This window comes from Lupinus angustifolius, chromosome LG18, assembly GCF_001865875.1.
Source record: "Lupinus angustifolius cultivar Tanjil chromosome LG18, LupAngTanjil_v1.0, whole genome shotgun sequence".
In the NCBI taxonomy this organism is placed as follows: domain Eukaryota; kingdom Viridiplantae; phylum Streptophyta; class Magnoliopsida; order Fabales; family Fabaceae; genus Lupinus; species Lupinus angustifolius.
This window is the reverse complement of record NC_032026.1, coordinates 14,763,568-14,791,293: the sequence shown is the minus strand read 5'-3', so window position 1 is coordinate 14,791,293 and position 27,726 is coordinate 14,763,568. Positions and strand designations below refer to the sequence as shown.

General features: G+C 32.1%; 4 protein-coding genes across 5 annotated transcripts; 1 reads left to right on the top strand and 3 right to left on the bottom strand.

The window, feature by feature from the left end:
- LOC109332375 (transcription factor RAX3-like) lies at positions 327-1,954 on the bottom strand. The gene is made up of 3 exons (XM_019567338.1): positions 1,718-1,954; positions 1,406-1,535; positions 327-1,195 (listed from the first exon to the last, which is right to left on the bottom strand). Exons 1-3 carry the CDS (start codon positions 1,851-1,853, stop codon positions 457-459), a joined length of 1,005 nt encoding a protein of 334 aa, XP_019422883.1. The 5' UTR covers positions 1,854-1,954; the 3' UTR covers positions 327-456.
- Positions 4,432-9,706, bottom strand: LOC109333377 (branched-chain-amino-acid aminotransferase 3, chloroplastic-like). 2 transcript variants are annotated; one of them, XR_002106007.1, is made up of 11 exons: positions 9,548-9,706; positions 9,381-9,469; positions 9,112-9,286; positions 8,677-8,853; positions 8,463-8,594; positions 7,860-7,958; positions 7,324-7,440; positions 6,567-6,662; positions 5,691-5,803; positions 4,572-4,812; positions 4,432-4,539 (listed from the first exon to the last, which is right to left on the bottom strand). XR_002106007.1 is itself a non-coding variant. In XM_019568840.1 (10 exons), exons 1-10 carry the CDS (start codon positions 9,665-9,667, stop codon positions 4,695-4,697), a joined length of 1,236 nt encoding a protein of 411 aa, XP_019424385.1. In that variant the 5' UTR covers positions 9,668-9,706; the 3' UTR covers positions 4,435-4,694. The 2 variants fall into 2 exon arrangements, 1 of the variants encoding a protein (XP_019424385.1); XM_019568840.1 differs by having other exon boundaries at positions 4,435-4,812.
- LOC109333016 (protein CROWDED NUCLEI 4-like) lies at positions 10,926-16,317 on the bottom strand. Its single transcript, XM_019568236.1, is given in 9 exon segments — positions 10,926-11,303; positions 11,306-11,389; positions 11,391-11,580; positions 11,691-13,558; positions 13,648-13,731; positions 13,835-14,105; positions 14,690-14,943; positions 15,052-15,261; positions 16,075-16,317. Coding segments are annotated over 9 exon segments (3,219 nt in total). The 5' UTR covers positions 16,246-16,317; the 3' UTR covers positions 10,926-11,216.
- LOC109332997 (homeobox-leucine zipper protein HAT22-like) lies at positions 24,980-26,599 on the top strand. The gene is made up of 3 exons (XM_019568211.1): positions 24,980-25,634; positions 25,755-25,834; positions 26,078-26,599. The coding sequence occupies exons 1-3, from the start codon at positions 25,134-25,136 to the stop codon at positions 26,343-26,345; spliced, it is 849 nt and encodes a 282-aa protein (XP_019423756.1). The 5' UTR covers positions 24,980-25,133; the 3' UTR covers positions 26,346-26,599.

Below are 27,726 nucleotides of genomic sequence, written 5' to 3'. Positions count from 1 at the left end.
CAAACTGATATTGAAAAATGATATTTTTAAAGTAGATGCCATAAATTCCATCATAATTAAACTCTTCAGTGGGATAACATATGTTACATATCCAAACAAATTTCACTCAATCCAGGTGGTGTTGATAGCTGACATATTTAGGAATTCAATGGTCTCACTAAGATTCCTCATTACTCTATTATTTATATATATATCAGCGATTCCTCATTATTCTGTAATTTCTATAAATATATAAGGCTATATATATTTATTTAAATCCAAAAAAGTGGTACTCTATATCAATAATCAAGCAAATGAAAAAATCTGGAAACAATTGGAACAAAACAAGAACCACAAAACCAACAAATGTAAGTGAAAGTGAACTCATTAGGGTTTAATGACTTTATCTAATGCCATTTTTTTCACTCGCGTTACAAATTTACACCACCCCCGTATACATATATAGGCATATAGCTGTTATTGCATTGGAATTCCAAAGTACCTAGATTCCTCAAAAGTGATATCTTGAGGAATTTCTTGTGGATAACCTTCATAGTCTGAAGCTAAATTAGGTGAGTAAACCAAAGAGTTCATATCTTCCCAATTAGTGCTTTCTGTTGAAGTGGTATTTGTGCTACCATTATTAATTGTTATGTCCAAGGATCCAATTCCATAAAATCCCTGCATTGATCCATCTACTTGTTGAGGTTGGTTCACACAGACCTGTTCGCTCAAATCATTTGGAAAGTTTTCAAATCCTGGAAATATATTTGAAGGGAGATAAGTGCCACTTCCACTATTGATTGGGTTTATCATGTTCATTGTGATTGGATAAATCTGCTCTTGTAGTAAGGAAACATCACATGTAACTTGTGAGTTAAAGGTGGCAGTGACTGTGTCTTTGTTAAGTAACAAGTTCCAGAAGGATGTTTGATTGTTGAGATCATAGTGTTGGTTGGAAACATTGTGATTATTTGTAACTTGCATATGCATGTAGTTATTATGCTCTGAAGGCCAATATGAAGTTTGGGTGATAACTCCAGCAAAATATTCTGGTTCACTCTTGATCTCTTGCTTGAGGTTGCTGACTCTACGAGCTTGAGCTTGTTGATCCTTCCTTTGCTTCCCAGTGAGCTTCTTCCTCAGTCTCGTATTCCAGTAGTTCTTTATATCATTATCTGTGCGCCCCGGTAATTGCGCTGCTATAATTGACCATCTGCATAATGATTCTTAAGCTATCAATTGGAGTCCATAGTTATAGTTCTAAAAGTAGAGAGACTATTTTCAACATAGAGAAACTTTATGTATATATACACAATTTTATCCATAAAGTCAAATATATTGTTTTCAAGATTTGGATATATCATAGTATCCATGCTAGCGAGTTTATTTTTATTTTGTTTGTATCATTGAGGAATTTCATTACCTGCTTCCAATACTAAGATAGAGGCTGCAAATTACGTTGTCTTCTTCTTCTGAGAAACCTCCATGTTTAATGTTTGGGCGGAGATAATTTAGCCATCTAAGACGACAGCTTTTCCCACATCTCTTGAGGCCTAGAACATAGAAAATGCAGAGCCAATAAGTATCACACTCTAATATATAGAATTTTGTATTCTTAATTGAGATAGAAAGGTTAACAATTATACATGCATATAGATATATAGTTATTACAATAACTTGCTCTAAGTGTGAGACTCTATCAATATGAATCCAATGAATTAACATAGTAACATACCTATCTTCTGGGGTAGGGAAATCCAGTTGCTACCAGTACCATGTTTTTCGATATAAGTTTTGAGTTTGGTGTCTTCTTCAGGTGACCATGGTCCTTTCTTCACGTAGGTTTTGTCACAGCAAGGAGCTCTTCCCATATCTGCTATGTCTTTTTTCTCTGTGTCTTAGTTGGTTTGAGTTTCAAGTAAAGTCTATCTTTATTATAAGTTGATGATAATGATAATGATAATGATAATGATAATGGTAATAATAATGGTGTTTATATATAAATTAAGAGTAGGGTAAGGGGTGAGAGAGAAAAGCCTTGAGAAGGAGAGAAAGGACTTTTGTGCTGGGTTTCTAAAAAGTGAAGGAAAGAAAAGGCATGAAGCTTTATGTTTAAAATAATGGATAATATATGAGTGTCTTGATTTAATAGTGTAAGGTTTTACTAGATCCTAATGTTAAAGGTTTGATTCTTGAGATTAACATTTGTTAGGAGAGAAAGCCACAAAACTCGAAAGAGATTAGTTCCTTAATCAAAAAGGCAAAGTATACACTTGGTAGTATAAAAATTAAAATAATGGGTAATGCCAAGGAAGTAGACTAATGTTTTTCTCATTCTCCTTATTTTAGTCTATAATATATTTCATTTATCTTCTCATTTCCTTTTAGTCTCTCTCTTATATTATTATTTTGTAAAATATTGGGGATATGAATTATTGTTGTGGATGATGATAATAAATATCATGAATGGTGCAATTAGTGGGACCAAAAGAAATGATGCATGGAAGGTTATAGTGATCACACCCTTTCTGTTTGTTGAATAGTTCTTTGATGATTACATAAAAATGAATAATTTATTTTTATAATGAAATTGTGATCCTTTTTGTTATTTGTTTTTAGATGGATTTTCACGATATATATAAAAACTTAGAAAAAAATTAATTTGTTGTAAAAAAAATTATAAAAGTTAAATTGTATAAATTATATTACCCATTACATAATGTCTATAAGATGAATGACTCTCTTAATTAATTGTATGTGAAAGATTTTAAAGAATATAAAATATCATGTGTTTGTCATATGGAGTATCTGCTTTGGTTTAATTCTATCCATTTTTAGCTCAATTAAAATTTAGGAAATGTTTATATGATTAATGAACTCAAGTTTTTAGAACCCCCAGCCATACAAAATCAAAGAACCTCCAAATAAAAGAAACTGCCCTTGACAATGAGATTTTTTTGTGAACTACTAATGATATTCTCTCTTCTTTTTTGTAAGGAGTAATTCTTTCGGTTTTCGTAGTTGCCCCTCCCAACAAGTGTCGCTCTCATGAATCGGATTCTTAAACTTGGAGATCCAATGGGGCTTACACTACCGGACAATGAGATGAAATGGTGAGAGACAAACAAAGAATTTGAAAAGCAAAAAGCAGTTGAATTTTCATAACATTTGTTACCAACTTTCATGTGCTTAGAAAGTAACAGGTTTTTGTGGAAAAAACAAAAACACACGAGTAACTTTTCAACATGGGAAAGAAACGGTCTTGATGGTAGACCACACACCCTCTCTTCTCTAATGAATTTAACCATGGTTAAATAACCAACCTTTACAGAAAGAAAGAGTTGTGTGATTTTCTTTTCATGTTTTGTGTGCGTAATGTGGACCTAGCTTATATAGGTTGAAAGAGTCTTATGACAGGGTCTTTATCCTCTAAGATTATGATCAATCATAGATCAAGGGATCTTTCTTAACTAGGATATAGTACCTTATTTGGTGATAACAAACAGTAGCAATAATAATTAAACAATGATACCACCAATGAAGATTATAAATTATATTATGTTACCCCAATTAAGGATATATCTTTGTTCCACCAACTCGAGTCATTAATCATGTGACCATGTTAATTTTCAACTCTAACTAGCTCATGCTCCTCTTTGTCTTCGGGGAGGTGTGGTTTGTTGTGTTTGTATGACTAATCTTGACAAAGAATAATTGTTAAACGTACGTAGACCATAATGTTCTTACTTTTTGGCCTTTTAGGTTAAGTCAGAGGACAACTTTGTCAACAAATAAGACCAATTTTGTTAACAGTAGGAGTGAACGGTGACAACTTACAACCCTAGAAGGTTCCATATGACCATTTCTAATAAACTAGATGCTCAAATGAATTAAACCTATGTTGAACTAATAGAACAATAGCAAGTGAAGTTTTAGGATTATAAACTTATGCCTATATTTACAGGTAAAGATGAGTGCATTATTTGCCTTTTAGTAACAAATGTCACGCATGCTACAATTCTGCGATTTTGGTTATGTATGCAATGTCATTATTAATGGAGAAGATCCCTGTTCTTAATATTGAGGGGGTGATTGTGTAGGAATAAACTTTTGCTTCAATTGACTGCCAACAAATTCCTTCCTAAGAAGAAATGAGTGGAATTTATATAAAGATATACAACTTTTCCCCTCCAAAAAGGTTGATATACACAACAGCTCTGCCAAGTGGATGGTTTTACTTGGCAATCCACGTCAAATCAGTGAACCGAAATAGAAGGGTACACATTTGCTGTCTCGTAAACAATCACAAGTCGATGATACATACAATGACACAACTTATGGGATAACATATATGCTCCTGAAATAAAATGTCGAGACTAAAATCAAAAACTAACATTCATTAAACTTCTGTGAATAAAAACTTACGGGAAAAATTAAGAAACCTCCAGCACCAAGAATATGTCTAATTTTCAACAAAGAAAGAAGTTAACTAATCCACTGATAACGATTTCTCAAGCTGGCACAAAAATAAACAGATCTAAAATTATTTTTTACGACCTTGATATGGTCATTGAATAGCAATTTGACACACACCAGAGTAACTATCTAGAGAAGCTAAATTCAACTGAAACTAAACTTTGAAAAACAACTTCTGCAGATAGGAGGTTGCACTTGATTTCGGCAAAGATGCACAGAAAGCTATTTATGTGTGCCTATTTCAGCTCAACAGTCCAATTCCTCTCATCCTCTATGAGACCCATCTGCAATCTTGTAAGGGCTGTATAAAGTTGCTGTGACACTGCTCCGGTACCACCTTCTCCATATGATACCCTGCAGAAAATTAAAAATATCGATCATTAGCACAAATTTGCTTTCCTAAGATGCCAACCCAAGAACTATTCCACTATAATGTCATCCCAAAACTAATGACATTGTATAGCCAATCATCGGAAAGAAAGAGTTTCAGGCAAAATTGGGTTGGTGGGATATTTTGTGCAGAGAGAGGAAAGGACATGAATGACGAAACATTTAGCAATTCTTTGTTTCCTCATTATTATAGTATCAGTGTTGCTTTCCTACGATGTTTAGGAAAGATTATTTTCCTAAAAAACAGCTTTAAAAAATGTGGTATAATCTGATATGCTGGCAAACCTGATTAATTTATGAAAAAACTGTTTTTATGGGAAAAGGTGATTTAGAGAAGTTGGAAGTTTCAAGTTTATTAGTCTAAAAAGCTGTTAGATTATTATGGAACCAATCACATTTTCTCAATTTGCACCTCCAGAACTAACTACCAAACAAATGCTATTGATGTTTATAATAATATTAATTTATAAAAATAACTTTAATGTTTATATTGATATATATGGAAGCAATTTTTTTACACAATCAAAATGAACAGATTATCTTAAAATAGTTTTTCAACAAATGTATTCAAACATAAAATTGATTATAGTAATAATTAATAGATTGTTTAATTTTCATTCACATCAAAACACAATCCTTAGGGTCTGCTTACGAGTTGGGTTTTGGAGGAAAATGAAGGGAAAGAAAAGGTTTCAAAGTCGTGTCATAAGTGTATTTCATGACTCCAAAACCTTTCTCTTCCATTTATTATGCTCAAAAAATCAACTTGCAAATGGACCATTAGTTAATCTATTGTTAATTCACCAAATGCAAATTGTGTTATCCATTTTATTAGAATGTACCTTTGGCCAAGATGAGTAACACTACCAACAGGTGACAAAACCACAGCTGTCCCTGTGCAGAAGACCTCATCAGCATCTAACAATTCATCAATTGACACTAGTCTCTCCTCAACCTGCACAGATGAGATGAACATTGGGAAATGAAGAATAAATTTTTGATCTTTGGATTAAAGCCAATAGAAACAAGAAACAAACTGCAATGCAGTCAAAATATAAAAAGTGAACCCCACACATGTGAAGTCTTCTCCGGGAGAATTCCTAACATTGTTTTTATCTTTGAATGGAATTGGAATTTGGAAGAATAATTGATTAAGAAACAAAGAAATAAATAAAAAGGAAATAGAGAGGTGGTCAATATACGTAAACGGAGGACACTCTCATATAATTATGCCATAAATGTTAAGACCTGGAAGGCCTGAGAAGGTACTTTACATGACAAAATCATCTATTTTATACATATTTGGCAAACTTTTGAATTATTAGCAGATCATGCCAATCAAATCAATATTCTCATCATGGGACTGGGCAGAAAACAGGCAAAAGATCTCAGAGATTTAGATCCATAGGAAGACAAAAAGACAGAGAATGATGGCCAGTGTAGTAAATTGAGAATATGATTGATATGATAATATGTTTCAATTCCATAACCCAGTACTCTATTTACACTAATGCTCAGGTGTACAAGCCTAAGCCCACTAACACAGACCAATAACCCTAATATCTTCTAACGGTTATAAACTTCTTCATGGGCTAAATATTCTCACTGGCAGCTTCCTAAGGTACAAATCTTGTATCATGGATAACAACCCAAATGCCTCCTTTGATATCAAACAGATAGTGTACATTATTCATCACCTTAACAAAAAAATCTAGTACCTGGAAACCTTGGCTTCGAGCAACATCGATTATACTTTTTCGAGTAATGCCAGGTAGGATAGTCCCTTTAATAGCAGGACTTGAAATAGTGTTACCCTGAAAGAAAATAAAAAAGGGTAGCATAATGCAGTAAGCTCTATGAAATACCATTCTAAAAAGACAAACTTTGACATTGAGGAAAACTAGGTCTCAAAATACACACAATAGCACCAAAGAAGTAGCACCAGAATATAGGCTAAAGACAATGATATTTAAAAACTTCATAATCACAAATCATCTGCACAGGAATTGTATGCAATTAGCAAGTCTTCCAAATCATGTAAAGGAGCCAAAGAATAGACCCAGCAGTATGGCAGTGAGTTATGTTGTACAATTGTATGCATAGCTTATTCCAAATAATACCCTTGCCTTTTGGCTAAAATAATTCATACTACAGGTCATATTACATTTCTCATGAGGAAAAGGAGAGGATTTAGCTGTTGAAAGCTTGCAATTGGCAGAGGCACCGACTAGTTGAAGATAACACCGTGGACCAAGAGCATACCATTATAGATACTGATTTTGCAAGTATCACTAACCACAAATCATGAGATGGGAGTCATGGGACTCAGGAATTTGAGTGAAAAATTGAGTGTAAATAAAATGCATGGTGATACTAATAAAACAAATTATTGATTTTACAATCCAGGAGTTATATGTATAGGCAAATTGATCATTCTATTGAGAGAAAATGATAACTGGTTCTTGAGTATGATACCTTAACAACAAAAATGTTGCAGGAAGAAACCTCCTCCAAATATCTCTTATGAACACAGTCAAGGTATAAAACATCAGAATATCCATTCGCTTTTGCTGCAGATTGTGCCTTCAGAACCTACGAAGAATAATTGCACAAACGCCCAGACAGAGTCAGGAAATTAAAAAAAGTTATGCCAGTGGCAAGAAATGGAAGTTAAGAAACCAACAAAAATATAACTTAGGCCAACACTGCGTAATGGTTATTATGAAGGTCAGTTCTGTCAATAAAACAGTATTTGTTGTAAAATGAAAAATGAAGGCAGCACAGCAAAATCCTCAGTTTTCACCTATCTACCCATCTAGTAAGCACAAGTAAGCAACTTGTTCCTATTTACTTACAAATATAAAACGTCGAATTGAAATTGAATTTTTTTTTAAAATCTTCAGTTTAAAATTGCAGAATACTTAAATTTAGGGCAAACAGAAGAGAATATCTACAAGGAAATGTTAGATTACAGATAAATAGACAAATGAAGGGCATGTAATCTGACTTACTGCAGCATAGTTTCCAATGGTTTTCACACCTCCAGTACCACCGGGAGTTGCACGATGTAAATTATTCTCAACGATCAAATTGATTGGGGCCAAACCTTCCTGTGGTGACATTGATACTCCATAAATTTTTATAAGGGGCATACTATATGTATGTTTAAAATGACAACAGCAAAAGATACAGAAAAAGACGAGAATGCTTGTCTATATTTGAAAAAAAATAATTATTGTGATACCACCATACCAACAAGATTATGTTGTAGAATTTGAAAATAAATCAGGCAACACAAAACAACTTCATTCATGCCTTGCTAATAATTCCTAAAAAGAAGAAAAGGGTAACATACTGAACCCCTAAGCATACTGCAAGTTTATTTCGTCTTTTCAAACAAAAAATTCAACTCACTCAATCACATCAACATAACATACAAGTTAAAATTTATTAGGGTTCGGTTTCGAGCAAATCTTTCAAAGTTCTCATGTTAGTAGGATTTTGATCATAATTTTTTATTTACATCTGAAAGAAGATAATGAAAGACTTGTATAAGAAAAACCGAAAAAGTGAAGATGCCATATTTTAACATAGGAAACTAGCAATAAATATACCTTGAAGTAATTTCCAACAGGTGAAACATATATTAGAAACGTGTACTCTGGAGCAGGTGCAAGACCAAGTACAGCTCCGCTTCCCAATAGCAATGGTCTAATATACAAGGAACCTTTACCTGGAGGGGGAACCTGAAACAAAAATTCACCTAATCAGTCTAATGTGAATAATAAACAATACAAGATTTACGGCAATGATAGGGTTTTATAGTACCCAACGTTTGTTCGCTAAAACAGTATCCTTGACAGCTTGCACAAACTGCTCTGTGGTCGGTGATGGCATGCACATCCGTTCTGCACCCGTTTTCATCCTCTCGGCATTTTCCTCTGGACGGAAGAGGAGTATACTACCATCTTGTTTGCGATGGGCTTTCAAACCCTCAAATAATCCCTACAGTTGTGGGCCACAAAAACACATTATTCACCAAATAAACATACCATCCAAATTCAATTCTAACATAAAAGATAATAATTATATTTAAATTCTACACTAAACAAAAACAATTTACATTTTAGACCAAGAACATCATTGCACCTCCATAGCAATTACATTAAACTTTCAAATAAAAACTATAATTCAAATTTCTATTGCAGCAACAACAACTAATAACAACAACAATAATAATAATAATACTAATAATAATAAAACCTGGCCATAGTTCAAAACTCCAGCAGCAGGGTTCAATTCAATGTTCCCAAAACGCTTAATTTCACCTTTGGAGAAGGTTCCACCTTGTGTGCATTTCATGATATACATATAATCAGTATTTTGAAGACCAAATCCAAGGTTGTCCCAATCTATCTCAGCCACTTCAATTGTTTCACTGCATCATTTATTATGGTAACAATCAAATTAAAGAACACAACAGAATAATTAAATTTAAAACCAATAATAATAATAATTAAAAAAAGAAGGACCTGGAATTATTAGATAGAGTGGCAGAAGGTCTGAGAGTAGAAGCGGATTGGAGAACATTGTGAGAAGTGAGTGGAAACTGATTTTGGAGCTGCAAATGGAAAAAATAAATTAAGATAAAATAAATTGACTAAGAAGAAAAGAAGAGAAAGGAGAGAATTGGAAAAACCTTGAGAGGGAAAGAGAGAGAAGGGTTGAAAGTGCGAGAAAGATTAGGAAGAGAAGGATGGAGAGAGGGGCAGATCGGGAAACTTAATTTAATGCCTGCAACGACGGCGGCGCTCTCCATTTTATGTAATAACACCAACAATAATAATAAGAAGAAGAAGAAGAAGAAGTGTGAGGGTGCAGTGGACTTGGTTGGGCGTATTATACCTGATAATATCGCCTTTGTTCTCTTGTCTGAAGTTTAAAATAATCAATATGGTTCGCTAGGTTAAGTTGCTTCAATCCAATTCACTAACAAAATAAATGTTAAAAAATAAACCAAATGAGTTTTAGGACCTAATGTTGGATTATTGATATAAGATTTCACTAGATTTTTAAGGCTGAGAGTTGGATTACTAAAGACAACACTAATTCGGAGTAAAGTTGATAGATACCTCGATAATAACAAAAGAAATCAAAAGAGATTCAGTGTTTATCCTTCTTCAATTATTTTTTTCAATTTTTGATGCCTTATCTATTCTGACTGTCTGAGTTAAAAAGTATCTTATTTTTTCTTTTTTTCTTGTCTCTTACTTATAGCCTATATGTATTAATAATCCTAAATTATTAATTATATTTTATTTCCTAACTTTAAAGCTTAACCATCTAAATATAAAATAAGATTATTTTTTAATATGCAGTTCGGTTCGACTCTAATGGATTCAAAATTTACAAAATCGTGAACCGAACCGAACTTAAATGGTTCCAAATAAAAAAACTAAATCGAACCGCAAAACTGAACCTAACCACATTTTATGGTTCGGTTCAGTTCGATTTCATCAGTTTTACGATTTAATATGGAACTGCTTACACTCTTAATAATTGGGACTTCCACAAGTTGTATCTAACAATCCGTCATCCTGAAATTTTCATTTTGTTATTATATTATCATATTAGTCAATAACTAAAATGATGTTGGGGTAAAGCACTAAGGCTGAAATCGTTTATACTTTTTTGATAAGCACTTTTTAAAATTACAATTTTCAATTTTTATAATGTGTGTAAGATTTTTCTTAAAAAGGTGAGAGAAATTTTTTATATTAATACTGAATTAATTGGAAAAAATTGTTTTTAATTTAATTTTTTTGGATGGATTTGGTATGCATCCAAATGAATATACACATGGATATCCATTTAAATTCATTAGTTCTAAGGGATGTATTTGGATGAATTTAATTTGAATGGATTTTGAATTATGAATAATTTTGTCACCCTATGCTTACTAAAGGGATATACGGCAAGAAACGTTTTAGTATGTTGCCGCACCTCATACAGCCCAAATATATACATGTTTTAACAATATCAATAAGGGATGCAATTTACAACAGCCTTTTCCCACGAGATATAATCATATGAGATTCATTGATAGCTAAAATAAAAAAGGATACAATATACAAAGCCTGTTTACAAGTAGAATACATGTCAAAACAGCACATGTAAGAGAATAAACTAAACAGTTTAGAGCCCAAATTCAAACGTCAAATTTGTAGAGCAGACTGAAGCTAAAGCACAACAAATCACACCACTTAAAACAACTTACAAGCACTGAACATCAGATCTATCATATATGTATAGAAGAATATATCCACACAAAAAAATGGAGCATAGAAGCAAATTGAGTGTAACTCAGCCTAACAGTGATCTGAAACTTGTCTATTGTTTCCTTTGCATATTTCTTCCGGTTTCGACAAACCAGTGGAAAAACAAGCTAAAATAAAATGTCTCTCTCAATAATTAGAGGATTCGATTGATCATTTGTGTTTCGATGAAGATCATATTGATCCATTCCCACTGTAGAATTACTCAAATGGTTCTAGTGGTTCTTGGTTGGGGACAATGATAGCATCAACCTTTTCAGAAGTTGCCTCTGATAAATGTATAACCTTATCCACCATCACAACAGCAGTACCTTCAGTATTCCTTTCTGTTTGATTTGATAATAGTGACAACTGCTGGACCTTTGACTTTGACCCATCTGATTGGGTTGGAATCACACTGAAAATAAAATTCAATAGATAACACATGAAATCATGCTGCATCTAAATATAAAAATTGCTAACCAACTATATGATTAAGAAAAATCATCCAAAGGACCAGATTTGTACCTGCATGTAGTGCCCTGGTATAAATGATTCTCGTATCGTTGTTCTTCTGCTCGCAGTTTCTTATTCTGCCTTGCATTTAAAAGTGAATCACCAACTTCAGTAGTGAAGTTCTCACTGCCTCTTTTCGGTCTGCCCACATGACGCCCATCCGAAAGCAAGGAAACATTTTTTCCTTTCACATCTTTCTTAACTTCAGATCCAAAATCACTTGCTCTGTTAACATCTTCAACTGGAGAGGGTACTTCAAGTATGACTTTTGGTTCTTCAATAGAAAATCTCGTTTGCTGTCTTTTACTAACATTGCTAAGTGGAATGTCATTTGTCAGGAGCTTTTGCCCATTGCTAACATTATAAGTATCAGAAACTACAGCCTTATCCTCATTGTCCATGAGCGGCTTCTCAGAAGAATGTCTAAAAATTAGTTCAGTGCATCGTTTGACCCATGAGAATCTATTAGGGCTAAGAGGAGAAGCAACTGATGACTCATGCATAAATGGAGTATCAAACCCATCGCTGATGTGAGTAGCATCCATTTCCTTAGTGAAATTTAATTGATCACCAGGGGTACGAGCTTGCTGCTTCAATTTTTTCTTTGCAGAGATTTTCTGTTGGTTAGACTCCATATCATATTTAATCATATCAGCCATAGCAATATCATCAGAGATAATCCTCAAAGTCTCCAGTTTTTTCAATTCTTCAGTCTGAGCATGAATATCAATTCTGTCAGCATGCAAAAGTTCTCTCTGCTTTCGAAGCTTATCCCTTTGAACTTTGAGCTCCTCAATGCAATTACTTAGATCAGCCCATTCCTTATTTCTCTGTTGGCGGTCCAGACTTATTTCTGTTCGCTCAGCATGAAGTCTTTCCATCTCTAAGGAAACCTGTTCCAAGTCTTTCGCTGCTTTCTCCTTAAGACCATTAATATGTTGGAGTTCATTGTTCTTTTCTTCCTCAAAATCCTTCTCTCTTTCCTTCAAATAACTTTCTACCTCCTCACGCCTCTTCTCAATAAGGATATTCAGATTCCTCTTTTGCATCTCAATGTCCTGCAAGAAATTTGATCGCTCTTGCTGCATCTTGGCAAACCACTCATCATGTTCATGCGCCATCTTGTTCACGAACTCTTCTCGTTCACAGGCAAGCAACTTCAATTCTTGGGTATGCTGAGAATGCATATTTTCTTTCTCTTGTCTTAGTATGTCACGCTCTTTTTTAATATAAGTCGAGACCGCTTTCCTTTCCTCGGTTATATATTCTGCTTCTTTCCGCAACTCTTCTTTCTGCTCATCAAGAAGCTCCCACTCAGTTTCAAACTTTGCTTTCTCAGCTTTCAGCTTGTCTGCCTCAGCTACAAGCTCCAACTTCTGAGATCTTACAAGGTCAATCTCTTCCTTTAGTTTCACTTCGAAAATGGACAAGTCGACTGATTCACTTTTCATGGTCTTCAGTCTGTCCTTTGCATTGTCAACTTGCCTTAAATCATTTTCCAATGATACAAAAGACTTCTGTAGGTTTAGCTTTGCCTTTTCAATTTCTTCTTTCTCCTTTTGCAGAAGGGCTTTGTATAACTCAAATTCCTCCTCCGAAGCTCTCAAAGTTTCATCTTTTTTTTCAAGAGCACTTGACAGATTCAGCAGATCTTTCTCCTTCTCACTCAGTGCCGTTGAGAAAACTTCCAACTCACCCTCCCTTTCAAGGAGTTGATCTTCCCGTTGTTTAAGATCAACCTCCTTTAACTCCCAAGCTCGTCTCTTCATCTCAATTTCATTTTCAACCAATTTGAGCTGACTTTGTAGCTCAGCTTCAAAATTAGATTTACTTGTTCTGAATGCAGATTCCCGGCCAGCTGTAACTTTCTGAAGTTCATCCTACATTTCCCATCAAACAAAATTAAAAGAACAATGATATAGAGAAAAATCACAAGTTACAATGAACAATATAGAGTGAAAGAACATACAGATTCTCTACTGTCAAGTTTCACTTGAAAATCAAGCAACTCTTGCTCTTTCTTGTTCAGCTCAGTTTCCCTTTTAGCGAGAACCTGTATCCATGTAAACATAAATTAACACATGAACAAGTCAATGATAGAAAAATATTTAATACAAATTTCATCTTGACCCAACTAAGAAATTTCAAATATGAACCTCTTCTCTTCTTGTTAGGTTGGCCTCCACCAATTTTAGAGCAGTCTTCTTATCAACATGGGCTCCATGCTCCTTAACAAATTTCTCTTTTGTGTCCTCTAACTCTTTTTTAAGACAATCTAATTCTTGTGATCTACCAAAAAGGTGATCCTCTCTCTGGTTCAGCAAGGCCTGCGATTGTAGTAACCTTTCCTGTTCTTGCTGCAAAACTTTGTGTCTTTCTGAAAGGGATTGCCTTTCAAGAATCATCTCCTTCTCCTTTTCATCACAACTGTGAGAAAGAAAGATTTATTTAATTTCTGAACAAAAATCAATCTCTAAAAAAATTACATCATTACAGGCGGATTAGGATAACAAGCACAACATATGAAACCTCAAAATAACACCACAACATGGTCACAAGCTCAGTTAGTGTGTTTTCTAAAAGGAGGACAGCAGCATCAACTGTTAGCTGCGTCATGTATAACTTTGTAATGATATTAATTTATGAGAAAATATATTGGGTAAACAAGATTCAACAGCATACACCATAGCAAAACCAGCAACCAACAACTAAGAACAGGTGGGTCGGTTGCATGGACCAAACATTGTCATAATGATGTATCATAAATTATGTCCATTGACAAATCGTTGATCATTAAATCTTTTATAACTATTTCGCCTATGAACTTTCTTCGCTTCTCCCTGCCTCTAGAAATTAGATTAACCTACATTTGATATACTCTCCTTATTGAGACTTCTACTTATCACCTCCATACATGCCCAAACCACCTAAAGTGAGATTCATCCATATTGTGTAGTGTGTCCATTCATCCAGAAGGTAATACACATATTTATATTTATACAAACACATACTCTGATTTGAAAGCTATGATTTGTCGTCTAAGACCATCTTCACGTGCATCAACATCCCGAAGCTTCCTATCAGCAACACTGTTATATTTGTTAGCCTCTTCTTGTAAAGATTCTGCAGCACGTAATTTGACCTCAGCCTCGGTAAGTTTTTTCTGTGCTTCGTCTATTAGTTGGTATGCTTCAGAAAATTTACTCTCCGCAGAAACCTTGGTTTCAGCACACTCAGTACGAATCTCATGCAAAGCCTTCTCAAGCTACATAAATCGATATAAAATTACCATCTAATGTTAGAGAAAATAAACAAACAATTGGATAGCAAAAGTCAATTTACATGATATAAAAACTGTATTCAACAAACTTACACTTGCTATGCACACTTCTTTGACTTCTACTGCCCTCTTCAAATTTTCTTCCCGTTTCCTTGCTTCAATTAGTGCAGATAAATTCATAGATGAATCATGCTTATGCATAAACTCAGATGAGTCAACTGAAGCCTTAACTTGCCCATACTTGGAAGCCAATTCCTTTTTCTCCAAGATCAGGAGGCCCATTTGATGCTGGTGATCATAAATCTACACAAAATACGGGTCAAATTCAAAGTGAAATCAAGAAAGTGACAATGAGTTTCAACAATACTTGTATAAAGCAAGGTAACTATTAAGGTTCCATCTCACGACCAATTGAAAATGAGAGGAGTAACGTATTTAGACCACTCCCGAAACAATGAGATATATAATATGGGACTTACTTCCCAACATATCTTGCACAGAAGCCTGAAGGACTAGGTTGGGCCATGACAACCAAAGAGAAGTTTAACTCTAATTATGATACCATGTTAAGATTTTATCTCAAAATCAATTTGCAATGAGAGAAGTAACTCAACATGTAGTTAAACCATTTCCGAGACAATTAGACAGGCAATGTAGGACTTACTTCCCAATGGTAACGACTACATCATATTAAAGTAAAATGAAATAATGATAAATCCTTTATAGAGTATTCACTTGAAAATACAATTCAATTGATAGGGTAAATAGTCCATTATGACATCAAACTACATTACAGAAAAAGTCACTAGCAAGTAGCAAATAAAGCATCAACACAAGTTTCTCAGTAGGTTTTGCAAGTGATTGATGCTAACCAATCATAAAATCACACCAGGAACTAGCACTATTCCAGAAGCTATTATGATCTAGGAACATATCATGGACTCTATACATTAAGTCTATAATTAACAAGTAGAATCGGAATCACAATTCACAACCACACATAAAGATGAAGCACTCCTAAATTAAAAATTAGAACCAATAACACACCATATCAATCATAATTAACATTCCTATATCTTATCTAAGAACATAACATATGATAAAGAAGAAAGGAACCTGAGCTTCAAGGTTTGCGATGTAGGAAACAAGCGCAGATTTATCTTTGTGATTAACGGAATCTTCATTTAAGCCAGCACGTTTAAGGCGGTTCCAGATCCCTTCGTTACTGAGAGGGCTTCTCAAAAACCTAGAAGCGGAATCGGGAGTGATCGACGGAGGATTCTCCATCGGCGCCACCAAACTCTACCACTCGCGAATTGATGAGAGAGTTATGTTAAGAAATTCTTCTTCTTCGTTCGAGCTTTAACAGCTTTACTAATTACTACTTGAGACAAAGCTGGGTGCTTCCGCAACAGTTAAAAATTTGATTAGCTCATAAAATTTTGTTTTTGGGCCTTCATTTCCTTGAACATGGGTATGGGACTTCTATGTATTTTTTATTTATTTAATTTTATAATTTAATATTATTTATTAATACATAGTCAATATAATTTTTTTTACCTCCACTACCAAACATTCAGAAGTTCTTAATTATCAATGTGTCATGTCATATGTGAAAAACTAAGTCCAAGTCATTTTCAGCTCTATTGACAAGTTTTTCTTTTGTTTTGATTTAATATCATCAATCTTAAAGCTATGTTTGGTTGTGATGAAAATAGAAGGAAAGAAAAGATAAGGAAACAAAAGTAGAGGAAAAATTTCTTTTCCATCATTTGGTTGGAAGGAAAATAAAGGAAAGAAGGAAAAAAGCAATGGGGTCCACTAAATTTTTTCCTTCTCATATATGGAGTGAAAATGGAAGAAAAATTTAGCTTAAAATTAATAAGACTTATCTTTTTGTTTTTGAACATTTCTTAATTTATTATTTTTCATTTTTTATTTCTTTGATATCATATAATTAAAGAATCATTTTTTATTAACATTTCTTTTATCAACTTTTATTCCACTCACTTTTTCTTTTTAAACTAAATATGGTGTGAATCAAATTACAATTTTGTTAAATAATTAATTTCTTACATCAAGTTACAATTTTGTTTCTATAGTGAAGAAAACAAATATGGATAGTAATGGGACAGATAACACGTATAGTACTTTTCCATACTCATACTACTATCTTTTGTGAGTACCTATAAGAGTAATAACTATTTGTGGCAAGGTTTTCAATTTTAATAATATAATTATATATTTTATAATTAAAATATATATAAAAATAATTATTACTACATAATAAGGACTTTCTATAATTAAAATTTATTATTAAATAATAAAAATATACACAGTATATAATTTTATAGAATGACAAAATTATAATATATAAAATATTTAATTAAAAAATGAATTTAGTATTATGTGTCTATCTATGGGGCAAATATACTTGTATCCATCCATAAAAGCAAATCAATACATCCTTTGATTTTTTTAATAATTATAATTATGTTTTTTCTCTTCACTTTCTTTCCATTTTCTACCCTACCAAACAACTAAAAATTCATCACATTTTTCACTCATTTTCTTCACTTAATTTTTCTTTCCTTAACTTTTCCTCTCCAAACCAAACACAGTGTAAGGAAATAGGTTTTCTGAAATGAACAAAATAAATCTTCCAATGAATGAGAGTATCAAATTCCACCTAAAAGTTACTTGTAGTTGTAGTTCAATGTGATTTCATAGAATAAATACAAAATCCAACTTAGTCATTACAACATCCATCCAAAAAATTCAATTTTGCTTGTATCAATTTACAAAATTTTAATTCATCAATCAAACTTTTAACTTTTTAGTCTTTCTGAGAATCTAATGAGATATCATATTATTAGACTAACTCTTCATTGGTGTATGTTTTTCTACCATATTATAAAATTAAAAAAATTACTCACTCAATAAGATAAAACAAATAAATAAAATATATTTTTTTGCAACATGGGTGAAACTGTAGATTTGTATCTAACTAAAAGTGCCAAACAAATTTGGAGCATATTTTTGTTCGGTGATATAATGTTCCACTTTAAATACTTTTTCTCTAGTTGTTTGTCAAGAAAAACAAATATTAAATTAAATAGATATTAACTTAGAATTCTTTTCATCACTTAGAAAAAAGTAATACGTGAAATGAAATACAATACGGAGCTACTGATTTATAATATATATCCAAAGTTCCAAACTATGATATGGAACTTAATTGAGGTGACCACTATATGCTAATATGCATGCACTATATATATATGTATATATATATTCTGATAATCGAATTATGCTGGTGGGCGTGTAAAGATATACCGTAGAGAGTTATTTAAAGTTAAACCTTGTTATTCAGAATGTACATATATTATTCTCTCTTCTTCAACGTAAGATTAGGAATGTCAACTTGTTCCATTTGACATACGAAAGTGGTGGCTTGTCCCAAAGATTCCTAATTATTAAAGAAATCATGATAGCACGTGCACGACCAATCAAAGGAATTAGAATATTAGATTTTATAGAATCATTCTGTTCAATTTGCATTCCATTAGGGGCACCCAACCAGTCTCTTACCCTTCATCATCAGAAAAACATAAACTTGAATGTTCCATATGCCCATCAAATTCGGAAACTGAATCCTCTCTAGTATTGGAAAAAAGTATAACATATGTGACTTTAAGAAAATTTAGCAATATAAATTTTAAATTATTTTTAAATAATATATATATATAAATTATGACATCAATTTGAATCCCACTTTCCACTGATTCTAGAGTATCACATCCCATCAAATCCTAATTTCCACTAACGTGCATGAAAAGTAAATTTCAGAATTTATTTAGCACGCCCAATATGAAAGGCAAATTTCAGAATTTATTGAGGGAATTAGATGCTTTAATTTGATTCTAGCCATCGGCATTAATTGTGCGGATAAATAAGGATATATTCGGTGACGCAATTTTTTAGTTGAAAACTAAAGATATATCCTATATATAATTTGAAAGTCAATACTAACATATGAATGTTAGAACTTTGCTGTATAAAAAACGTTTACATTATCAATGTATACATATTAACTCCTTCTACAAAAATAGTCTACAACTTCTTTTATATATTATGATGAAAACATGTAACATTTATAAGTCAATTCTTAATAAACAAAATACAAAATTGTGACATGTATCATTGTAGACTGATTTCATAGAATACTATATTGTTTCAATTTAATATTACTTGTGGTAAAAAACGTGTTCCTTTGAATTGATCACAAAGTTCGTGCTTTAAGAACGAAATCCAAACATCAAATATGATTTTTTTCTGAGTATGCCATCGGATCATGTTATTATGAATATTAGTTGAATTCCTCATTTTCATCACCTTTTACACATTATATCATTTCATACTTGAAAATCACACCATATATGATTTAATGCCAACACCAGGGTTGCATTGCACATTTGTCTGTCAGGGATAATGGTAAAATAATACATTTTCAATAAAAAAAATCCTTCTCCGTACCCATAATAATGATATACGTCACAATATTGCATTTTATTTAGTAAATATTGGCTTACAGGATATATGTCATTTAACATAACGTGAAGAAATTTTTTACACTATTAAGCATATTAATGTGCCTAAAACTTGTAGAGAGTGGTCAGGCTCATATACAATCTTTCATAAAACCATTTCAATTTTTTTTAAATATATATAAAAATTAATATTATCAATATATTGATGGAGATGAAATAAATTATATAGCTACTAGAATACTACTATTTTATATTTCACAATATTACCAGCTAACGTCAACATGATATCATTTCTCTTTTCCTTATAAATTATTTTATTTTCTTTTCAAAAGTCAAACTCTATCTACCAGGGGTTGGGTAATTCACAAAAGCAACTTTTCATAGTGTTCTTCAGCCACTTGCTTACAAAAGCTCAGCAATTGCATAGAGTAAAATGTATACACTGACAGTATAAAGATTTATATGTATGTACTTCATTATTCACCGTTCATTTGGATTACCTTTTCTAAAAAGTCAACAATAATAAAAAATCAATAGTGATGATACAATAACAGTGTATAAAACTCAGTGTATATAACTTTTTTTAGCATATAACGCCTAATCATTTATTTGTTCAATGATTAATAAATTGTATTCTGTTTCTTTTGTTAATCAAACCAATTAAAGCTGGTGTACAAGCCTTTCTTTACAAGCTTTTACTTTACTTTTCCTTTTTTAAGTGTTTATAAGGAAGAAGAAAATATTCTTGTGATAATCATTTAATTTTTGTGGTCATAAGTATCATTAGTTAGGCTAACTCGAGAACATTCCTAAAATACTTAGGCTAACTCTTTTAAGAGTTGTAATAATCATTTGGTTTTTGAAGCTTTTCACTTTTTTTGTTATTACACGTTTAAATACGAAATATGTTAAATTTAAGCATACTCTAATAAACAAAAGTGTGAGTATATTTTCTTATTCATGAAAATATAAAAGAAACATTTTATTTACCTTTTGTTTTCATATATATATTTTTTCATTTACATTTATAAAGGTCACAAAATTTTAATTATGCTTTCTATTTTCAAAGTATGAAGTAATATTTCCATATTTCTTATACGAAATATAAAAAAGAAAGAAAAAAGGTTGTGCGCTAAGAATACAAATTAAAATTTAACTTTAAAATATCTTCTAGTTCATGTAACGTCCAAACCTTTTCATTTTGATCATTATTTTTTGTTATTTCATAGATGCTTGTTTATTTTCACCCGAGTCCATGTGCAGTTACTTAGTACTATATTTTTGTTCTAGATTTGGTTCGTGTAATTTGTTGAAATTTTGATTTTGGTTATTCAAGTTTAGGATTCGAGCAAACAATATAAAAAAGAACCCATTTTAAGCCTTGTTAAAATAGTTGAGCATTTGTTAGTCGGTTAGTTAATTTGGTTAGGGTAGTTAGCGTTTTCTTCCCTTTATATAGATGATTCAATGTAACTTTAGAATTTAATTCTATTTAATAATATTTTCTCATTCTTTCTTGTTCATCAAGAATCTCTCTTATTTATGCCTACTACCATTTTAACAAGTATATTAACTATTGTTTTGTCACAATTTGAATCAAGACATTGCATAAACTAATATAGCTAAATTGACTAGCATGCACAACCTTCTTAATATTAGGAATTAGAGCAATGAGTATGATTGAAGAAACGAGGATTTAAGCCATCATTTAGGACTTGTAGCACCAAGTTTGGCATCTTCTTGGTTCTTCCCAACAAGATCCCAAAATCATTGATAGAATAAAGTGGATGCACAATCTTTTCGAATAGTGCTTGTTTCACCACTTCCTTAGTGAAAGGCATAGACAACAAGTTTATATGCTCTTCCTTTAATCTCCCACTAACCAAACAAGCAATCTCCTCCATATTCGAATGGTTGAACATGCTGGAGTATAGATTTTGGAAGTAAGCACCCACCATTTGAGTTATACCATCTTATTCCGAATGAGCTGTAGGGTCTTACGTTTATGTTGCCTGCTTGGGAAGCCATAAATATCCATGGTATAGAATTGGATAAAACTCGCACCAATTGTCTCAAATTCTATCTCGCACAAATGATAAATGATACAAAAATAACAATAATAATAAATGTTTATAATTTTTAATTGATTTGACATGTTTTTATTAACACGTGACATGATTTAAGATAACATATCCATATTATACCAATTAGTCATTATTACACTACTTCTTTAAGAAGAATGAATATATCCTATATTAAATTGGGTAAGTGGAACTTAGTTTAAACGAGTGAATCATGTATTATAAACTTCATACCATATCAAGAGAACAAGCAAAGACTTCAAAAACTGTAATTTACCACCTTCTTTTTTGTTTCTATAAAAAAAGGTGACATCACGGACTTAGGAAGAAATCCACTTCCAATCAGGGAATAAATATATAAAAATAAATAAGCACATGACTAATAGTATTATTTGTTAAACACGTGCTTGTTATTACTAATTCTTATTTGAAATTAGATTAAAGTACTAAAAGAAGATAGATTTATTGTCCTAAATAAATTTTTCAAATTTTTATTACTATTGCTATTTTTGCTTTATTATATTGACGTGAGAAAATATAAGATAAGATTTAGGATAACAAATACATTTTCACAGTAATCAGAGACACTTTGCATTCTTAATTCAAAATAATCTTTTTGTGCACCCACAAGACCACAATGAGGCATCCCATTAAAGATAAACCAAATATATTTGGGTTTATTCCAATGGTACATACTGCTTACCTAATGCAGTGTTTCTCTAATCCTGTTGGTTTCTTTAAGAATCCATCAAGTGTTCCATAAAAAAACTAAATAAGTAAATAATTTTTTTTATATGGAATGGGGCAAGTTATGCATCAATGCAAAAGAATTGTTATTTCTGCAATTAAATTTAATAATTTTCTATAGCAACCGATAGAATCGTCTTTAATCTTCACTTGTTTTTTATTTTATCTTTTATACATACTCTCACGTTTTAAAACTCTCACAATGCCCAAAGGAAATCTAAATTAGTTTTATTGTACATGTCAACATTATTCCAAGTAAGGGAGGTGGTGTTAAAAGAGTTAGACTTCTCTCTATTATTGGAGAGAATATTTTAATTTTATAGTCTACTTTGAATGGTGAAAATGTAAATTTAGTATAAACTAAAAGATATAAATGTTTTTGTCTTTTAGTTTTTCAATCGTATTTCCAATAACTGCCTCTCCATGACTCAGTGTTAAAGCAGTTACTTTCATGCTGATTTATAATCATAGGTTTATCATTAATCATGGGTGACCTAACTTCCCCCACAATATTAATGCATTATACAAAGGATTAATGATATATCATCTTACATTATAAAATAGTGATATATATGATATATAAATCAATAATTAATAAATATAATATCACTTTATAATATATATTACTTTTCAAATATGAAAATTTGTAAAAGTATATATGTATTATTTTTGTATTTGAAGTGCTGATAGTACTCATACATAAGTAGGTCCCAAACACTCCACACCAACTCTATGGTTAAGCAAGGATCCATATTGTTGTTGACGAATCATATTCTGGCACCATTATAACTATTTGAAATTCCAACCGTGTCTTGTACCTACTTTTCTTTTAGCTTCATTTCTATTGGAAACAAACAAATAGTGACATCCCTTTCTAATCTACGCATTCAAAATAAGGTAGAAAAAAAACCTTCCAACCATCCCTCACATTCCTCATTCATTAAAAAGTATACAAGAATGGTAAGCATAGTGACATGGTACCCATCTCTAACTAGTTCATCAGGTATGTAGTGGGGGACACTTCATGTGGGTTTGTTACATAGTCCTATAACTTTTGTTTGGTACTATCAGTGATATCTTCTCATCATTTTTTGGTAATGAATTAATCTCTTTTAAGGTTCATGACTATCTCTTCTAACAAATGTCGCTCATATAAATCAAATTATCGATCTTGAGCCTTACACCACTAGATCAACACTTTATTGATATAGTCATGTAACTTTATCACCTACACATAATGTAATAATGTATCACCTCTTTCCAATCATACTTTTCTTATAGTAATTTTATTTTTGGAAATAACGTATCGAAGCAATCTTTGGATGAGGGCCAGTGTATTTGCGTGCTTTATCATTTATCGTTTATATGTATGTCAATTCGTGACGAGAACAATATGAAAAGGAATAAATGCAAGAAAATAAAAATAGATCAGAGTAAGAAAATAAAAGCTGTTGGGACACGAGTAAAGCAGGACTAAAGGGGCCAATAATTGGTGTAATGTACAACGAAGCTACTAAACATATATAGGCAACGAAACATACATATATATGAGTAAGAAAAATGCTAATAATAATGAGAGAAATAATTTATATAGTAGATAACTCTTCTTCATTTTAAACTTTACTTTTTAAAATATATTCAAGATAAATTATATATTAAAAACTACATTTTAATATATGTTTTCTAATTTTAAAAAGTAAAAGATCCAAAGCAGGAACAGAATGTTTTTATGTAACACTTCAAAATATCACCACTTTAATAATAATATAAATATCTGGTATACATGTTCGTGGTTAGGCCTTTGTGAGTACTACTTAGATTAGATGATACCTTATTCATACTAGTTATTGGCTCATATTCTTATTTTATATATTAATTATTTAATTTTCATATATTTCATTTTAAAGAATTAAAATGTTTTTTTTGTTTTAGGTGTACTTAATGTTATAATTTTTTGTACCAAATATATTTATATTATAATTTTTTAGTCTTTATTATAATATCTAATTTTAAAAAATGCTAAGGCAAAATACTGAAAACATTAGCCGCTATTCTAATTTTGTAATGTCTTTTGCTTTTATAGTTAGAATAAAGGATATAAGTATAATATTTTTTAATTTTATATGATAACATTTGGTGACATTCATAAGAGTAGGTGGCTAACACGAATTTCGTATTTGAAATGTAAAAAATGGAAGGAAAAAATTGGGATAAAAATAGAAGATGTCTTCACTGCACTAACATGAGTATGGAGTATATGAAGTTATGAACAGTCGATATTCTTTTAATATTTTTGTTTATCATCTTGCATTGTTTTGTAAAGAATTAATCATTTTTTGGATTTTTAGTTATCTCTCCCAAAAAGTATCATTTCCAGAAATCGAACCATTAATCTTAAATATTTAATAGAATCTTATAGTACTAAACGAATAACTTTTTAGTTTTAGGAATATTCTAGCATAAGAGAGAGAAGAGATTTTCCAAATTTGTCCATTATTTATTTTATAAGTAAGTATAGATATAGATTATTAAATTATAAATGAATAATGGGGCTCAAATGGTCAACCTATGTAAGAGGGTATAGTACAATAATTTGGAGTACAAGATTCTATGCTCAACTCATTCCTCCCATTGATGAATAATCATAGCCACCCACCCAATTAACGCCCCCACAAAATAAGTCTCATTCATTCTCTCCCTCTCCTTCTTAAGACCCTTCTAATCCCATCAACCCTTTCAAGTTTCAACCATACCATCTATTTTTCTAACTCTACCACACACTATTCTCTTCCCTCAAATGGGTCATCATCAAAATCCCACTAACTCAGTTCTTCATCTTGGTCTAGGGTTATCCTTGACTACTACAGATGAAACCACCATGGTTGATGATCATCTTTGTCTTCATAAGCCCACGCCAATGAAGCCTTATTTCTCAAGTTTCATCACCGATACTGAGCCATCTTTAACGTTGGGTCTCTCAAATACTGAAAGTTACCCGAACCAGCATGTGGCTAAGAACAAAATAGATGGGAAATACAAAACATGTGGTGATGAGGACCCTGTTGAGTTGTCGGCTTCAGCTCACAGCGTTGCTTCATCTTTCTCCGGTGGGAGGGTGGTGAAGAGAGAGAGGGATCTTAGCTTTGAAGAGGTAGAGACAGAGGCAATAGAGAGGGTTTCTTCAAGAGTGAGTGATGAAGATGAAGATGGCACTAATGCTAGAAAGAAGCTTAGGCTTACTAAACAACAATCTATGTTGCTCGAAGAGAGTTTCAAACAACATAGCACTCTCAATCCTGTAATAATTATAAAAAATCTCTCTTTGCTATCTAGTTAGCTATATATCTAGAAACAATTTGTGAAAATTCATGAATTTTAACAACCTTATTAATTTTGTTAGCTTTATCTGGATTTACAGAAACAGAAGCAAGCCTTAGCCAGACAACTAAGTCTAAGGCCTCGACAGGTTGAAGTGTGGTTCCAAAATCGTAGAGCCAGGTATCTAATTTTAGAATATCAGCATCTCTATACCAAACAGATTAATTAAGGAAAGAATATTTTTTGTCGACAAATTAATATAGTAAGACACTTTTATCCTCTAATGAACAGATCCTTATTCATTGTAATCTGATTAGAAAGCCTTTCTTATTCAAATTTAATTGTTGAGCATGGGTTTGACAAATTTAAATGATGTGAGTTGGTGAATAGTAATAAAGATTTTTGTTCAATTGTGTGTTGCAGAACAAAGCTGAAGCAGACAGAGGTGGATTGCGAGTTCTTAAAGAAATGCTGTGAAACATTAACAGATGAGAACAAGCGTCTAAAGAAGGAGTTGCAGACACTGAAACAGTCTCAACCCATGTACATGCCTATGCCTGCAGCCACACTCTCTATGTGCCCTTCTTGTGAGAGAATCGTTGGAGATGGTGGTTCAAAGAAGAGCCCTTTCTCCATGGCTCCCAAGCCTCACTTCTATAATCCATTCACCAATTATTCTGCAGCATGTTGATTATGCTTAGGTTTTTACTTTGAAGGTGAAAAATGTGGTGAAACTAAAAAGAATAGTAGTTCCAATAACCATTGTATTTTTTATGGTTTAAGGAGTATATAGCTAGGGGAAAACGGTGTAATTAACTAAAACTGTAGAAAAATATAGTAACTGCTGATTGAAATTACTTTTTTGCTTTACCTTCCTTTATTGTATTATGTGTTTATAAATCCTTATAAAAGACATCTATGTATGAAGGGTTGCTATTTTTTGGGTATCATTTTAAAATTATTATGCTCTGTAATTCTTTTACATTATCGTGACATAGTGTTATGGAGTGTATGTGTATAAATTTACACTTACGATGCATTAATTAATTTTTAGAATGATGTTGATTGTGTAAGTAGATGTTTCTACTTACCACCCACTTTCATCTAAAAAGAAAAGGATCCTCCCTGATTGAGAGGGCTAATCTGACTTACTGCATTTATTTCCCTTAATTATGTAAGAGATCTTTAAGATATCAAATCTCTTTCAAAAAGTGCTACAAGTCGGTCAAAGCAAAAAAGCGTAATTGATATTCTTAAAGAAATAACTTATTAAACAATAAAATTAGGACCAAAATAGTTCAAACTATCAAAATCTTAAATCTCCTTTCCATGTACTGGGTTTGATAATACTGCACAAGAAAAACAAAGAAAAGTAAGGGCTAGGAAAGTAAAAGAGTTGAGAAAAGAAGTGCTTAAAAATGAGAGTTGAATAATAAATGATATTCATAAATATTTAAACTTATAAATATTATATAAAAATATATGAGGTAGATGGGAAGTTATGATTAAGTTAGGAAGGGTGTGGATGTGGAAGTTAGCTCACGTGTTTCTGTCTGCAAATCAGTTGCTTTAAAGAGGGGATTGAAAAAACAAGGTTGTTTGTGTTGATTATTATGGGATATTATGTTTATATGGTTCCGTCTCGTGATATGCTTTGCCTTTAAGGGGACCGGTGGGTCACTCCCCCACGTGATCACCCAATGGGTATCCCTCTCACTCAAAAATCTAAACATCACATTTCACTCGCATCGACATCCGAGTCGGATGTTGGATGAGAATAAAGAGAAATAGAAGACTTCAAAGTACAGATTTATCCGACTATTAAGTCTTTCATTTTATTCTCTTCTAAAACTTAACTTGTAAATAAATCCCGATCTAAGGTCCTCATATTCCTCTTCGCACGTCATCTCAGGTTCCCTCATGCTCACCACCAACGGTGAGATCTTTTGACCCCTCTCATAATATTCCACCCACGCTATCATGATTGGAAGGACACTACATTATAATTCAATAATGAGTAGCTAATACATATAGTGAATTAAATAGTTAAACGTATAGATTTCATTAAGGTA

Excerpts from the sequence above, each read along its gene's own strand:
- LOC109332997 (XM_019568211.1), top strand. The coding sequence starts at position 25,134 with ATGGGTCATCATCAAAATCCCACTAACTCAGTTCTTCATCTTGGTCTA. Across the intron at positions 25,635-25,754 it reads AACATAGCACTCTCAATCCT|AAACAGAAGCAAGCCTTAGC; the intron begins GTAATAATTATA and ends CTGGATTTACAG. Across the intron at positions 25,835-26,077 it reads TTCCAAAATCGTAGAGCCAG|AACAAAGCTGAAGCAGACAG; the intron begins GTATCTAATTTT and ends TGTGTGTTGCAG.
- LOC109332375 (XM_019567338.1), bottom strand. The coding sequence starts at position 1,853 with ATGGGAAGAGCTCCTTGCTGTGACAAAACCTACGTGAAGAAAGGACCA. Across the intron at positions 1,536-1,717 it reads TTCCCTACCCCAGAAGATAG|GCCTCAAGAGATGTGGGAAA; the intron begins GTATGTTACTAT and ends TCTATGTTCTAG. Across the intron at positions 1,196-1,405 it reads TATCTTAGTATTGGAAGCAG|ATGGTCAATTATAGCAGCGC; the intron begins GTAATGAAATTC and ends ATCATTATGCAG.
- LOC109333377 (XM_019568840.1), bottom strand. The coding sequence starts at position 9,667 with ATGGAGAGCGCCGCCGTCGTTGCAGGCATTAAATTAAGTTTCCCGATC. Across the intron at positions 9,287-9,380 it reads ACTCTATCTAATAATTCCAG|TGAAACAATTGAAGTGGCTG; the intron begins GTCCTTCTTTTT and ends TAAATGATGCAG. Across the intron at positions 5,804-6,566 it reads CTCGAAGCCAAGGTTTCCAG|GTTGAGGAGAGACTAGTGTC; the intron begins GTACTAGATTTT and ends TCATCTGTGCAG.